The sequence below is a fragment of the Piliocolobus tephrosceles genome, chromosome 5 (assembly GCF_002776525.5).
Source record: "Piliocolobus tephrosceles isolate RC106 chromosome 5, ASM277652v3, whole genome shotgun sequence".
In the NCBI taxonomy this organism is placed as follows: Eukaryota; Metazoa; Chordata; class Mammalia; order Primates; family Cercopithecidae; genus Piliocolobus; species Piliocolobus tephrosceles.
Genome location: NC_045438.1, coordinates 31,199,577 through 31,215,417, shown reverse-complemented (window position 1 = coordinate 31,215,417; position 15,841 = coordinate 31,199,577). Strand labels below are relative to the sequence as shown.

At 37.5% G+C, this 15,841-nt stretch overlaps 1 protein-coding gene across 2 annotated transcripts in view; it reads left to right on the top strand.

The window, feature by feature from the left end:
- The window catches only part of STX7 (syntaxin 7), a 52,575-nt gene extending 41,531 nt beyond the window's left edge, over window positions 1-11,044 (top strand). The window contains exons 6-10 of one of the 2 annotated variants that reach the window (XM_023230574.2): window positions 656-708; window positions 1,216-1,312; window positions 2,773-2,845; window positions 7,156-7,238; window positions 10,293-11,044. In XM_023230574.2, the coding sequence (XP_023086342.1) occupies window positions 656-708; window positions 1,216-1,312; window positions 2,773-2,845; window positions 7,156-7,238; window positions 10,293-10,385 (399 nt within the window). In that variant the 3' untranslated portion in view covers window positions 10,386-11,044. Of the gene's footprint in view, window positions 1-655; window positions 709-1,215; window positions 1,313-2,772; window positions 2,846-7,155; window positions 7,239-9,318; window positions 9,670-10,292 lie in introns of those variants that run through there. The other variant, XM_023230575.1, reaches the window with a different exon arrangement.
- The last annotated feature ends 4,797 nt before the right edge of the window (window positions 11,045-15,841 follow it).

The following is a 15,841-nucleotide window of genomic DNA, read 5'->3' as shown; positions in this document are numbered from 1 at the left end:
TGGTTTTTTTTTCTGTGTCATTGTACAGAAGATTACAGAGTATATAAAAATACAGAGACGTATTTTGTCAAAAAAGATTAGGGATCACACCGTGAGTAGTATTCTCACATCGTTTTGGTACGGAGGCTTTCTGTTTGTGTACATGCTCGTATAGAAAGCACTTTCCTCCTGGATTACACCAAGATGATGGAGATGAATGGCGCAACTATGTTGTCTGAATATTGAAAATGAACATGAGCCTGGAGAAAATCAATGAAGCTTTACAATAGAATTTTGAATTAATTTAATTTTAAATTCCCTTACAAACTATCACGAGTTTTCTTATTCATTAACATATGGATTCCAAGACTACATTAAGCTTACTAAATAATACTTATTTGGCCCTTGAGAATGATTAGTGTTTGTTTACTTAGAATATAAAATTACTTATAATTATGTTATTACTTGAAGCAGTTGACCTGAAAAATTAGAACAAGAACTTCTTTCTCTCTCTACACACACAACACACACACACACACACACACACACACACACACACACACAGACATGTACATAAATCGTTTAGATTATTAGGGAAAATATGAGTGTTGTTTATTTTTTCTCATTTTTGCTTTCTTTGCCACTTCTCATTCCATCCTGTTACTAAATTATTCAGGGCGGTTTTCCTGAGGACAGCTCAAAAGAAAGGAATCTTGTATCTTGGGAAAGGTAAGAAATATAAAACATTTTACAGATCAAAAGGTAATTTTTCAAAGTTTATACATTAAGGCCCTTGGAACAGAATTAAAGCTTTCAATATAAGTTGTTTATATGTTGAAAACAGAGTAAATTTGAAAAAAATTTTAATTATAAAGTATTTATCATAAAATATATAAAATTTTTCAAATAAATGTTTATGGACTTAATTAATAATATAGACTTTCCCTTATATGAGGTTTAAATCAGCTAAGAAGAAATACCCAGTTGACAAATATAGCTCCCAATAATTAAGTAATAACTCTAAACTCATGTTAGATAAAATGATATAAGTGAAATGGAAAATGAATAAAATTTTATTCATGTATCTGTTATATTCTTAGAATTTTTTAAGTGAGTAGTTCTGTGACTTTGAAGAGTAAAACGTACTATTTAATGAATATATCTTAAATAGGAAATGAATCTCATTGTTTTGAATACCAATCTTTGCTTTTTTCCACATTCTTTTTTTTCTGTTAGCCAAACGCAACCTCAGGTGCAGGTGCAGGATGAAGAAATTACAGAGGATGACCTCCGCCTTATTCATGAGAGAGAATCTTCTATCAGGCAACTTGAAGTAAGGCTTACATTGTAGACTTGGGCTGCTGCTCTGTTCTTAGTGAGTTTGTTCTCAAAATGCTTAGGTAATGCTGGGAGAGGGCACGAGAAAGAATTTTTTTTTTTTTCTTTTTGAGACAGTCTCCTTCTGTCGCCCAGACTGGAGTGCAATGGTGTGATGTCGGCTCACTGCAATCTCCATCTCCCAGATTCAAGCGATTCTCATGCCTCAGCTTCCTGAGTAGCTGGGATTACAGGCATGTGCCACCCCACCCGGCTAATTTTTTGTACTTTTAGCAGAGACAGGGTTTCACCACGTTGGCCAGGCTGGTCTCAAACTCCTGGTCTCAAGTAATCTGCCTGCCTTAGCCTCCTAAAGTACTAGGATTATAGGTGTGAGCCACCATGTCTGGCCCAGAGAAAGAAAATTAATGTATCAGTTTGGTAGCATTTGTAATGTATAAATTACAATAATTCCTTTTTTAAAAAAATAATATTGTCCTTACTGTTTGTGCTAGGATGAGGGAACATACTCCCTCCTACTGCAGCTTTTTAAAAATTATTATTATTCTATTAAGCCATCTGTGGACTACCTTAGTATTGAGAAAATACCAGTGTAGAGATAAATGTCTGTCCGAGAGTCTGGATGCCTTCCCAGGATACGTGATACACATCATATGTGCATGAGTAAGACCTTTTATAAAGCCTTCAAAGAATTCTACTTCTCTTTACTATGTTTATGACATCAAAGAGATCTAAAAGATTTATTAAGTCATAGCTCTTATGGAACCTACTTAGTTCCTAGAAAGAAGGCTAATAATAGCTAATAATGGCTACAATTTATTGAAGACCTTCCATGTGCCAGGCACTGTGGGATGAATTCTTTACGTTAATTATCTCATTTAGTCCTTATAAAAACTTTATGAAGTAGTTAATTGTGTCATTGAAGAAAAGTAAATTTATATTTTCTTGATTCACTAAATTTATAACTTTTTTATTCAGTAGTGACATTTCACTAATCAAATTATTAATGTGAGACTTTAAATTTACATCTAGTGTTTTCTTATTTTAAATTGTCAAATTGATATGTAAATTTTTACTAGAAATACGTGCCAAAAATATTTTATACCCTTGTAAGTAGATGCTGCTTGTGGTAACAAAACTATCAGATTGTATAAAATGAACTCAGCAATCCATGGCTCTTCTCTATTATAGATCCTTTATTTCCATCCTGCCTCACTCACTTGGTATTTTTAATGCCACAAACTTATTTTAGAGAGCTGGTGGCTATTGTTCAAATTCCTCTTAATTATTGTCGAATATTTTCCTGATATTTCCAAAGTTTATGTATTATATTTATGTATTATAGATACATGCTCACCCATGTGTGAGTAGTGGTTTGGGTTTTTGAAATTTTTCCTCTTTTGTGGAATGGGGACTGAATTTCTGATTATAATAATATATGCCTTCTTCTCTTAGGCTGATATTATGGATATTAATGAAATATTTAAAGATTTGGGAATGATGATTCATGAACAAGGAGATGTAATAGGTAAGACCTGCCGACTTAGATTTTGGAGGTGAGAGCAAGCTACATGCAGTTTACCTGCTGTAACTTTCTCACACAAGAGTAACCACTTTCCATCCCTTTTTTGGTTTCCCTGGAACCAAAAGCATGTCTATAAAACACAGTAAGCATCACCCTTGGCATTATCTAAAACAGATCTCATTTTTGACTCCTGCTGGTTGAAATAACGAGCTTGATTTATTTCAGAAGCCCAAATTTAATCAGGGCCTACTGCTGCCAAGACCATGGAAGGCACCATGAAACATTATTCCAGCTTATTTCCAGGGCCTCCGATTTTAGTCTTACTCCAATTTAATTGTCATCATGCTAAGCACTTTTGGGGAAACTTGTGGTATATGTAACTGTGCATGACATCTTGTCTTTTAGGTAATAGGGAATAGGTAGCCATTTGCCTAGTCATTCATTTTAATAGCTTTTTGGTAGATGAATTTAGTAGTATTACATAGAATTTAGGAATTCTTTTTAGAAGTGATTTTTTTAAGTTGCTAAGAATCCCTTAAATATTGAATGTAATAGCATTTCAATTAGGGGGTAGTTGTTAGCATTCATCAGGATCCTGACCATCTTGAAATCTGGAGCTAGCTATTGGTATATCTAAAGATGCTTGTAGTTTATTTTCTGAATTTGGTCCAACTGAAATATTTGCATCTTTACTTCAGTGTAACTATTTTTTATCTATTCTTACCCTCCTGTGTATCCCCATTAGATCACAGGTAAAATTTCAAAAACTAATTTTTTCATCATCCAAAATACGTGGAGTGGCTACTATGTCCAGACACAAATCTAGGCATTGGGGATTCAGCTGAAATTAGATAACAGATAAAATACCCTATCTCAATTGGTCTTATAATAGGAGGAAAGATAATTTTTTAAAAAGGTGAGAAAAGCAAGTAAATAGTGATAAGTGATGGAGAAAATAAGGCCAGGGTAGAGGGATGGGACTGCTGGGGTGGAAATTGTTGCTGCCTGACACAGGGTAGTCAGGTATGACCTTACTGATAGGTGACATTTTAGTGAAGCCTTAGTATATGTAAGGGAGTAAGTAAGAGAAAGTGTTCCAGGCAGAGAGAACTGCAAGTACAAAGGCCTTGAGGTAGAAGTGTAGCTGACATTTTTAATGAGCAAGAAGGAGATGGAGATCATGTCCAAGGGCAGGGGATGACGTCATTTAGGACCCTGAGCCGATGTAAAGACTTCAGGTTTTACAAATGAATGAGAAGCCAAGGAGGATTTGAGCAGAGGAGTGCTATAACCCTGCTTAGGTTTCAGAAGACTCACTTGGCTGCTGGAAAAAGACCAAAAGCAAGGAGATCACCTAAAAAGCTATTGCAGTCATCCAGATGCACAATCTTGTTGGCTTGGATCAGGCTGGAACTAGAGGGATGGTGAGAAATTAATGGATTTCAGATATATTTTAAGTGGAGAGCCAAAAAGATTTACTGACTACCTGGGTATGAGTGTGAAAGAAAGAGTTAATTTGAGGGTGATGCTAAGGTTTTAGCTTGGCCCACTATGATGGTGGAGTTACTGTTTTCTGAGATAGGGAAATCTGTAAATGGAACAGGCTTAGATGGGTATAAATCAGTCATTTTTGAATATGTTAAGTTTGAGGTGCCCCTTTACACCCAGTGAAGGTTTTCTAGACATTATTAAAGTGAATATGGAGTTCAGGGGAGAAGTCTGTGCAGGGAATCTAAATTTAGGAGTGATCTGTGTACACATAGTATTTAACACCACAAGATTGGGTGAGATAATCCAGGAATTAAGTCTGGATAGAGAATAGAAGAGGTCTGAGAACTTAGCCGTGGATCCTCTAAATGTTTAGAACAGTGTCTTCAAACTACATGTATTCATTTATGTATTGTTTATGTTTGCTTTTGCACAGTGAAGGCATAGTTGAATACTTGTAACAGAGATCATACAACCCACAAAGCTTATTCATTCTCTGGCTCTTTGCAGACAAAGCTTCTTAACCTCTGATTTAGAGCCCAGACAACTGAAGGAGAACAAATAAAAAAGACTAAAGAATAGCCAGTGATGTGGAGGAAATCCAAATGAATGTATCATCCTAGAAGGGAAGGGAAAAAAACTGCTTCAAGAACAATGGCTGGTCAGCTGTTTCAAATGCTGCTGTGTCAGGTCAAGTAAAATGAGGATTAAGATTTGACTACTGGATTTAACAATGTGTAGGGATAGGTGACCTCAGTAAGAGCTGCGTTGGTGAAATAGTGTAGGTGAAAGCATGATAAAAGTAGGCCCAAGAGAGAATGGGAGGAGAACAGTGGTGGATACCAAGTATAGATGACTCTTTCGAGGAGTAAAGAGGGAAAGTGAAACAGAGAATGCAAGCATAGCTGCAAAAATGGATGTGGAGTAAACGAGAGGTTTTTGGTTTGCTTGTTTGTAAGGTAGGATTGATGTAGGTGATCTACCAGGGAAGAAATATTGATGATAAGTAAGAGAGGGAGGGAGTTTGCTGGACTGAGGTTTTTGAGTTAAATGATGGGAAATGTGATAAAATGCACAAGTGGAAAAGTTGGCTCTTGCTCGGGGTATGATAGTTCTTCTTGGCGACAAGAAAGTTGTCAGGGCACACAGATATTGCATGTAGATCGGGTCGTGAAAACGTGTGGAAATGTCTTCTGATGGTTCCTGTTGCCTCAGAGAACTAGAAATCAAGGTCATGGGCTGAGAATGATAATGCCGGAGGAGGCTTGAGAAGCTTGAAGAGAGAAGAGAAAGTATGACATAGTCTTTCAGGAATCAGGGAAATGAAGGAGACCTGCTGGGCAGTCATGACTTTAAAGTGAAACATGGTTAATCCCTTTTACATCCATTGTCAGCTGCATGGGTACTGGTTGGGGTTTTGTCATATGACTAAAGTGGAGGGGCAAGGAGCTGGGGATGAGTGTAAGCTGAGGCTAAGTGATTGTCCAAGGACTCTAAGGCTAGGGTAAGGAGGAAAGTGAGGACATGCCATATGTGAGGGACAGTGAAAAAGTGGTAGGATCAATGAAAGCTGAAAATTGTTGGAGCCAAGGAATTAGAAGGAGTGAGCTCTAGAGATCGAAGGTGGTGATCAGAGAGTGAGACCCTTCAAATTGAGATTATGGAACAACTGCAGTTACTGGAATGTCAGGGTTTGGGATGTGACCATGGAAATAGGTGGATGAGGAAAGGTGTTCGTCTTTGGAAAAAGTATGGTCAGTGAACTGAGAGGCCGGGGTGTTAGAAGGCTCACCAGTTGGATCTTGAAGTCACCAGTATGTATAAGAGAAGTATTTGAGAGAGCATCAGTGAGTCAGAGGCTAAAATATTCAAGGAATGAGAAGAAAAGGCCATGCAATTTATAGATGTCTGCAACAAGGAGGGTTGGCTGAGTTTGATAGCATGAGCTTTAAAGCTGAGAGTTGGTAGGGAGGAAGAGACGAGGGTCTCATGCTTCAAAATGATACCCGTTCCACCTCCAGGCCCCTGGAGGGTGGGAAGAAAAACTGCCACCATTTGAGAAGCCTGCATGGGCCCTTGGTGAGGGCTAGATTTTAGCACAGAAGTATGTTGATGACCACAGAGTAAATGGTTTTCAGCACTCTGTATTTACCCTAAATAAATACTGTCACATGCTTGCTACTGAGTCGGCCATTATAGAACACAAACTAGGTAGAGCGTAGGTATTATGCTCCAATAACTTAAAGTACACTCCATTTACAAAGACATAGAGGGAAAAGAAATTGAGAAACATTGATGACTAACATAATGAGTGAGGGATCAAGTTGTAGCATTTGGGTTTTTCTGTTTGTTTCCCTCTGAGGAGATAATGTTCTTTGAAACATCAAGGTACCAGTTTTTAACATGATGAACAAAATCTTCAGCAGTAGAAAGAAGAGAGTTGATCTCTTGTGCATTGGTCTTGACACAGAACAAGCTGTGAAGTTTGACACTGAGACATCCCTTGTGCTGACACTGATTTGATAATGTCAGGGTGACAATACTTTTCAGGGGTTGCCAGGTAGAGCCAGAGTTGCTCTGTACTGAAGATGATCAAGGTTCTGTTCTACAAATGCTTGTGTATTGTTTGGATCACCTGAAAAATAGTATAGGTGTATACTATAATTCTTACAGCCATCTTAAAAAAAATTCAACTTTATGATATACTATGATTAACCTTTGAATAATGAGCATATTCAGTCTTACCTTGAATGAAATCTAGTGATTTGTTACTACAGCATCAATACATGTTTAACACATTGGTGTGTGTGTATTTTATTTTACAGATAGCATAGAAGCCAATGTGGAAAATGCAGAGGTGCACGTTCAGCAAGCAAATCAGCAGCTGTCAAGGGCAGCAGATTATCAGGTAATTTAACTGTTATCGATTTTCTTATAACAGCCTTTTCATGTGTGTGTGTGTGTTTGTGTTGGGGAAGCAGGGAAAGATTAGGTTTAAAGTGGCTGAAGATGTTAAAAATTAAAATCCCATGGAAGAGAAGTCTGTTTAAATAATACCAGTCAGTTTAGAACTGGTTTTAGCCTTTGTTCTTCTTAGGGTTGAACCAGAATTGTTGGCCCACGGGGAGAGAAAGTTTAGTGTTTGGGCCGCAGAGACAATTCTAGGCTTTTCTGATGGCCGGGGATCTCTGATGTCGTTGTGACATTTCTACTCAGAAACCTTTTTGTAATAGGCCCCTCCTTCCATTTCTTGCTGCTCCCTTTTACTTTTTCTTTCTGTCATTGACACTCTGGACTAAAGAGGTAAATTTCCTTGTCCTAGAGAGATTGCTTCAGGTCTTGTGGAAATCGTATTAGCTTGGAGTGTCACTGTTCATTATATATTCTGTCCACATGCAGCAGACCCTTCACCAGGAATGAATTTATTTCTTGAGTCGGGTTAATATGGGGAGCCCACATGCATGTGTCAAATATAAATTATGTGTCAAGTACTATACAAATATTAGAACTATCAACTATTAATACATCATACAATATGCAGACCTTTGATGTTCAGCATGGATAAGGCCAGGCTCTTTGGAAACCCCTAAATACCATGTAGCATTTGATTTCCTTTTTAAAACTCCATTCCGTTGTTGCTGTCATTCGTAATTATCGGTTTTTTTTTGCCTTATTAACTTTTTTTTGACACAGAGTCTGGCTCTGATGCCCAGACTGGAGTGCAGTGGTGTCATCTCGCCTCACTGCCACCGCTGCCATCTGGGCTGAAGACATCCTCCTGCCTCAGCCTCCCGAATAGTGTGTACCCCCACGCCTGGCTAATTTTTGTATTTTTTGTAGAGATAGAGTTTTGCTGTGTTGCCCAGGCTGGTCTGGAACTCCTGGGCTCAAGCGATCCACCCATCTCAGTTTCCCAAAGTGCTGACGTTACAGATGGGAGCCACCATGCCCAGCTGCTGTTAACTTCTTATAAACTATCTAAGATATTGTCACCTTCTCAGACATTTTCAATTGCTTCTTGCTTTTCTCACTAACCTTAGTAGTTGCCTTTCATTTCACAGTCCATCTTTTACTGGACAAATTACTGCATATTCAGTGATAAGTAAATAATAATGAAGCTGTATGGAGTTTGCTGAGTTATAACCAATGGTATTCACCAACAGTCACTCCTGTTTATTATCTTTGTGCATATCATTCAGATACGCAGCTCAGTGGAATTAGTATCACTATATCACTGTGTCATGGACTTTAGGTATCCCTCATGAATAATTGAAAACACACACACACACACACACACACAGATCTGCAAATGCCAGAAGTCTTATGGAGCTGTTAGCATATAACTGCCGAAACTTAACAGGAGCCATCAGTGACTAGGTTCACGTGGTATTTTATTTTGCTTTTGGATTTGGGGGGAATGTGGATATATTGCCAAGTTTTACTCTTTCTCTTCCTTGTGGAAGCCCAAGCCTACAGGAAAAAGCACATGTCCCAAGCTACACCCCAGGACTGGAAGCTGTCCCCAGGCTTCATTCCTCCAGCTCCCAAAGGGGGACGAGATGGCTAAGCAGCACAAGTGCTGAGAAAAGAGGCAGCTTTCCAATAGTTCTGTTTGGAAGCCTTGATACGAAGGTGATACATTCGCTTATCACCACATTGCCCCAGAGTCTCATTACCCCACACTAGGGAAGTACCCCAGGCATCAGGTACACCATTGTGGGATACCCGTGATGACTCACAAGTACATTACATGTGTGTTTGTGGTAACCAAGTGGAGTCTGGGAACAATATTTATGCATGATATTGAAATTTTAGAGAAATTGTGTTTGATACATGAGGAGTATTCACTGGAAAAATTAGATGAATATGTGGAATATTCAAACTATGGTGTTCAGGGTAATTTCAGACTCAGAAATGTATCTTTTTATAAATATTTTGGTACTTCTACTTGACACAAAGTAAATTTACAAATTTTTCTGCTTTGTAAGAAAAAGGATTCCTGCATGTTGATGTGAGATACAAACGCCATTAAAGAAATACAGAAATCTACAACTGGACCAGGAATGAAGAATGAAAGAAAATTCTTAACGATTCGGTTTTCAGTGACAGCATTATGATTTTATTTGCTCTGTGGTTTTTACTTGTTTGTTGAGATTTTGAATGTGGTTTCCCATTAATATCAAAGAAATATGTGGAAACAAGAAATATGTGTGAGGGGCTGGGCACGGTGTCTCAGGCTTGTAATCCCAGCACTGTGGGAGGCTGAGGTGGGCGGATCACGAGGTCAGGCGATCGAGACCATCCTGGCCAACATGGTGAAACTTCATCTCTACTAAAAACAAACAAAAAAATTTGTCTGGGTGTGGTGGCAGGTGCCTGTAATCCCAGCTACTTGGGAGGCTGAGGCAGGATAATCAATTGAACCTGGGAGGTGGAGATTCCAGTGAGCCGAGATTGTGCCACTGCACTCCAGCCTGGGCGACAGAGTAAGACTCCGTCTCAAAAAAAAAGGAAAAAGAAAGAAAGAAATACATGTGAAGAAAAGTTGCCAATTTATACTTATATCTTCAGAGAACTCATTTTTAAGAAAAACTGTAATAAAAGGTAAAGAATGTTGAAGCTCTTAAGCTGTTCTGTTTTCATACATAGGTAACCTTAGTCTCTTAAGTCAGTAACTTATTCATGGTGTCTTCTTTCTTAAGCTCAGCCACACCCTTAGAAAAATTACCAATGAAAGTTGAAAAATTGCTCCCTTAATTGTAGCATTAGTTCAATAATTTTTTTTGAAAGAATATTGCCATATATATTAAAGAGATTTTTGAGAAACAAAAAACGCAGTCAAAAATTTGAGGGCAATATACTACTACTGATTTTACTCTAGAAATGAACCAAATTATTTTTAGTTGCTGTGGAGATACTCCACTAAATCTGCAAACATGTTTTTTTGTTTTTGCATCTGCAGCGCAAATCCAGAAAAACCCTGTGCATCATCATTCTTATTCTTGTCATTGGAGCTGTGATCATTGGTCTCATCATATGGGGACTGAACCGCTGAAGTTATGAAGGAGCACGCTGTTGCACTACATTGTCTAAATTATGTAGGAAGGTTCCTGTAATCATGTTTTTTTTTAAAATTATTATTTTAAAGCTATTGTATAAAGGATGGTTCCCATACTTTGTTATTTTTATTGGGAGGTTGGGGTGGTTCCTTTGGATTAAATCTGATATTTTCTAATACTGAAAGATTTTCTAAATATCACGGCTGACATAACTGCCATGGTCTTCAATTTAATAGTTGTTAAGTTTTTGCCCACATTGCATATGCCTTTCATTTGTAATTTATTTACCCTGCTTGACTTAGTTTTGGGAATTTGTAAATTTAAAGGTGTGTGCATTCTGTCTGCATCTCCCTGTCACTGTGACACACCTAGATTTGTGTTACTTCAATTAAAATTCTCAAATTTAATTTTGATTTGCTTCAGCAGGGAAGATATTCCCAGTAATGTAAAATAATTAAGGTCTATTCATGGGGTGTATTTTTCTGGTTCACAACAGCACAAAGTGTCTTTCATTTTTCTGTTGGTTTTCTTTTAAGATCCTTTTTACTCTGAAGTCGGTGAATACTTTTCTAGTTTATTTGATACTACTTCTGTGTATATATTAAGCTTTTGCTGTAGATTGCCTAGTAAAATTACTAAGGACAGGTTGTTTTTACATATGGCCTATTTAAGTCTGATGTTTACTGGGGAAAGTGTAGTTATTATAAATGTTTAACATCATTTGGAAGAAGAGTATGAAAAACCAATACCAATTCCTATCGTGTTTGGATTCTAAAGATCTCAGTTTGTTATTCCACTAAACTAGTTATCTTAACCGTATCATCTGGTTTTGTGGGCCATTATTTACCTTCTCTTATGTCTTATAGAATAATGGCTACTATTTTTAGGTCCAAATTACTTTTGGAAAGTAACTTTCCCACAAGTAACTGTTTCTGCGCGCCTGACACTTAAAATTTAGTGTTTACCTTTTGTGCCATCCTTCATTAGAAAAGCAATTGGATGTTTGCCAGTTATCTCACTTCCCTTTTGAAATCAATGTTGTTTTAATGCACTAATCTGAATTCTGTAAAGAGGATTATCTTAGTTTATGCTTTGTATTTTATAATGTTCTTGTATAGCAGTTCAGAACTGAAGGCAGTGCTTAACTTAGCAAGCTCTGAGACTTCAAATGGGAACAAATAGTAAGTAGCTAAGTAAACCATATCTTTGCAACCAAAATAAAGATGAGTTAAAAGGTATCTAGTTAGGCCTATTTCATGAGAATTATGCTCTGGTGGGACCACAGGTCACCTGATACTTAGTGCTGCGCTGCCTGAAACCTCAGCATGGAGACGTCACCACATGCACTGTGGCCATTCACTATCTTTCTGGAGCACCAGTTCACTCCAGGTTTTTATTTTAGGGTGGCACCGATTTTACCTACTTTGTCAGACTGATAGAAGTTTCTTTGCATGTCAGAAAAACTCCATTTTTTTCCACAAAAGGGATTACAGAAAACTCTTTTGTGAGTAAATGATTGGAACTCAGAGACTCCTGTTGCCAGAATCAGACCGCCCTAGAACAGAATGGACAATGCAGGGAGGAGAATTCACACAAACAGCACCTGTTCTGAGGCCCGGCCAGCCCACCAGGCCTTCTCGAATGTGGTCTTCAAGTGCACAGAGGCACATGAGGTTTCTGGTGATAAACCAGCATCTTACTGCTGTTTTAAAGTCCCGGCCCCATGACTTTCACCATCAGTTCAGTTTTTTCGCTGTACTTGATAAAATGTTTATTTTCATACAGGTCAAGTACATTTACTTCTATTCATTTCACAGTGAGTACCCAGTAACAACAAAAGCACTTAAAATTGGGGGGGATTTTAGTACCTTTATTTGAAGTGTAATCATTTTAAATTATTATTATTTTAACTGGGGCAGTGATCAGTGGTTTAAACAGGAACTTTAGTGGTTTCAATTCTTTTAAGAAACATTAATTTTGAGGGAAAAACTTCCCACAGAATATTTGGAACGTAAGAGTAGTATTGATTAGAAAAAAATTAAATAAGAAACATAGTATGGTAGCCAAATTAAAAAAAAAATTTGAATTTTTCTGTAGGTCAGTTTTAGAATTGCTGTGAAAAGTGAAGGTTGCCCTGTGGAGAATAAGATTAGAGTTGTTTTCATAACTGACGGCATGGTGAGTCCATTTGAGTCAAACTGAAGAATTTCCTCCTCAAGTGACTATACATTTGTTTTTGTGTGCTCAAAAGAAATTCTCAAACACAGATTGATATTAACCAGCCAGGTACATTGAATGACAGTGTGGCATTAAGTATTTGGCTGTTGTATTCGTCGTTAAATACTATGGTCTTGCAATATGATTGATGGTAAAAGAGTGATGTCATATTGATATAGAGTAGCTTGTTTTTTTAGTAGACGTGGGACCATCTCTTTTACAAGTACAGCTCAGTCTAGGACAGCCGTGGATGCAGTGTCTGGAGTTGGACCCTCTGAGCACGCTGGCTGCCACAGTAGCATCTGCATCGGTGACCAAGGACACTGCACTTTGAAGAGGTCGCCACTGGGTCGTTTAGTGTCTTCACTGCTTTTGTTAAAAATTGTAAAATTTTGTTGTGTTTTTGAATATCAAAATGTTGTGTTTTTGAATATCAATTTTTTAGACACACCTACAATGATAAATAAGTGCCTTTAAAGGCCCCTCTTTCCTTGAAATACATCTGTGGTTTAGCAAGGAAAGTACAAAACAGTTTATGTAGTTGGTATAATTTTTGTGTCTTCATGTAGAAAAATGAATGTCATAATAAAATATAAAACTTATGTAAAGAAAATAAAGTCATTGTCCACCTTAATAGCTAAGGTTCACAAGGTAACTTATTCAGCATTTATTTTTTTTGAAAGTCAAAATTGAATTTATTACTTTCACATGGCTGGTTTGCTGCACTATAAAGTTTCAGAATGGGTTGAAGTAAATTGATTGAGGGATTTGAGTTGAATGACATTTTCAAGTTCATTTAAATATGATAAAAATTCGTTGGTGGTAAATAACATCTGTCTTTCTTGGAAAAAAAAAAAAAAGTTTTGTATTTTCATGATTCAGTTAAAACAAAAAATAAACCTGTGAATCCCAGGCCTTTTTAGTCCTCCATAACATTTGAACAGTTTGACTCATCAGCAAAGAAATCAAATTTTAAGCCAATGGGAGCCTGAAAGTGTTACAATATACTGCTTCTTTGACAAAAGTATCTGTTTAACAGCTACTCTAACATAATTTATAAATCAATTAAGATGAAACCATTTTTTCTGAGTATTTAGGAATTTGCATCATCAAAATACTGTGACATGAGAGATAGGACAAGAAATTACTTGGTTGCCAGACATGCATGATTATCTTTCCTCATTTCAGCTGGATTTTCCAAAGTCAGTAGATTGGATGAAGCAGCATCTCATTCACTGAGATCACAAGATAGGTAGGAAACCTTCTTCTTTAATGTGAATTTTGCATATTTTAACAATTCAGTTAGAAAAATAGAAACCACTTGATGGATTATAAGTATAAAGTGTTTTAACATAGGGAACTAGACATCAAAATGGTGGGTGAGGGAGGTGTCTGCAGCTGCAAAGTGGGTGGATCTCAGGAGCTGGCTCAGGCACTACTTTGACTCTTGAGAACATCCAGAAGGCTGTGCTATCTTGGCATGCAGCACTGACAGTGTGTCTCAGGGAGCTGTCCCCAGCTGTCAGCTGTTAAGCCAGTGACTTGCAAGAGATTTTGAAACTGCCGTGAAACTCATGTCCGCTGCCTGCCTACACTTCTGCCTGCAGTGGCCTCTGAGGAAAGATGGTCTCTCCTTTTCCCCTGGAAATGCCTGTCACTGGTCAACTCTAACTTAGAACCAGAGACAGAAGGAGTTTGTGGGAAGTGCGGTTTCTGGTCTACCTGCACTGCAGAGGACATTCTAGAAAGAGCAATGAGTTGTCAGTCTAGCATAATTGTGAAACGAGCACTGAGATGTACAGTTCAAACCACATGAAGTGGAAGCCTCAGAATTTTCTTCACTTTCATTAAAGATTATTTGATGGACAAATGTAGAAGCATTGGCTCTAGATGGTAAGCAAGTCATTTTTTTCCAACCAAAATAAAAAATACGTATACTAAGCTTCTGGGGCCCCAAGACTTAACATAGTTTCCTTCCTTCCCTTCTTCCTTCCCTCCCATAGGAGTTCCTTAATAAATACTTAATTTGGCACTTATTTGGGGCCAGGGTTTTGCTGGGCTACCAAATGCCTGGGCACAGGGTGTTCTAAGAGTGAACCAAAAGAATAAGCTTCCTGTCCTCAGGGAGTTTGCGTTTTGTTATTTGGCATATGAAAAGCACTTGGTGTGTTAAAAGAAGGGAAATATCTGTGTGAAAGGAAGGAGGCAAGGAAAAAAGGAAATGTCTAAGTATGAATCTCCCTTTGGACCAGCCTCCTGTTTATCCAGTTTTCCTTACTAAGTAACCGAATTTCATTTTCTTTTCTTAATTGACAGACTACCAGAAAATTACTAGTTTTCTAAAGAGAAACTACTGATTTGAGTGATGATCTGTGTGTAAAGGCTCCAAAAAGGAGCCGTTCTCTTGGTGACAGCAGTTGGATTCAGAGCTTGGGCATCCTGATCATCAGGACAGACATTTACAGGATATGTATAGAATTACTGCCCCAAATAGAGGGCAAAGCACTAGACAGAAGGGTGAGAGCCAAAGGGAATTTGGAATCTGTATTTCATCAGAATGCACTCAAAGCAAAAACAGTAAGTATGCTCCATATAAGAAACGTATCTTAAAATGTTTTTAATTTAACCCTACCCCATCCCTTGACAAATCTTTGTCTTCTAAATCAAATAGGAATAAAGATAAAATCCTCCTATTGGAGCATTTTCTCATAATTTAAATGCCGTATCAATACACCAATTTTATTTCTTTGTTTTGATAATCATTTGGCTAATATGAATATTACATAATATTTTTCTCCAAATCCTAATTTTAAATGCAGAAATAGAGCTAAATAACACACTAAATAGGTTTTTTAGACACTGTTGCTTCTGGCAAGTTTTTAAGAGGTTGGTCACTTAATTACTCAGAGTGGGATTCCCGTAGGTTTTATGTAGTGATGGCATTTATGCTTAAAATGTAAGTGGTAGAAGGCAAAACCAGATTTCCTGTGCAGTCGTTACACGCACAACACCTCTACTTGTTGGAGAGGGAGTTTTCTAGAACTGAACTGAATCTTTAAATAAACTTGAAAGGGCATTAAATCCCACTTTGGCCAACCCAAAGTACAAATTTTTAAGTGTTTACTGTAAGTATCGTTAGACAGTAGTTACTAACTCCAACATCTAATAGCATTGGTAGAAAACTTATAAATACAGTTATTTAGCCTAGACTAAGATTTTTCTGATACCTAATTTC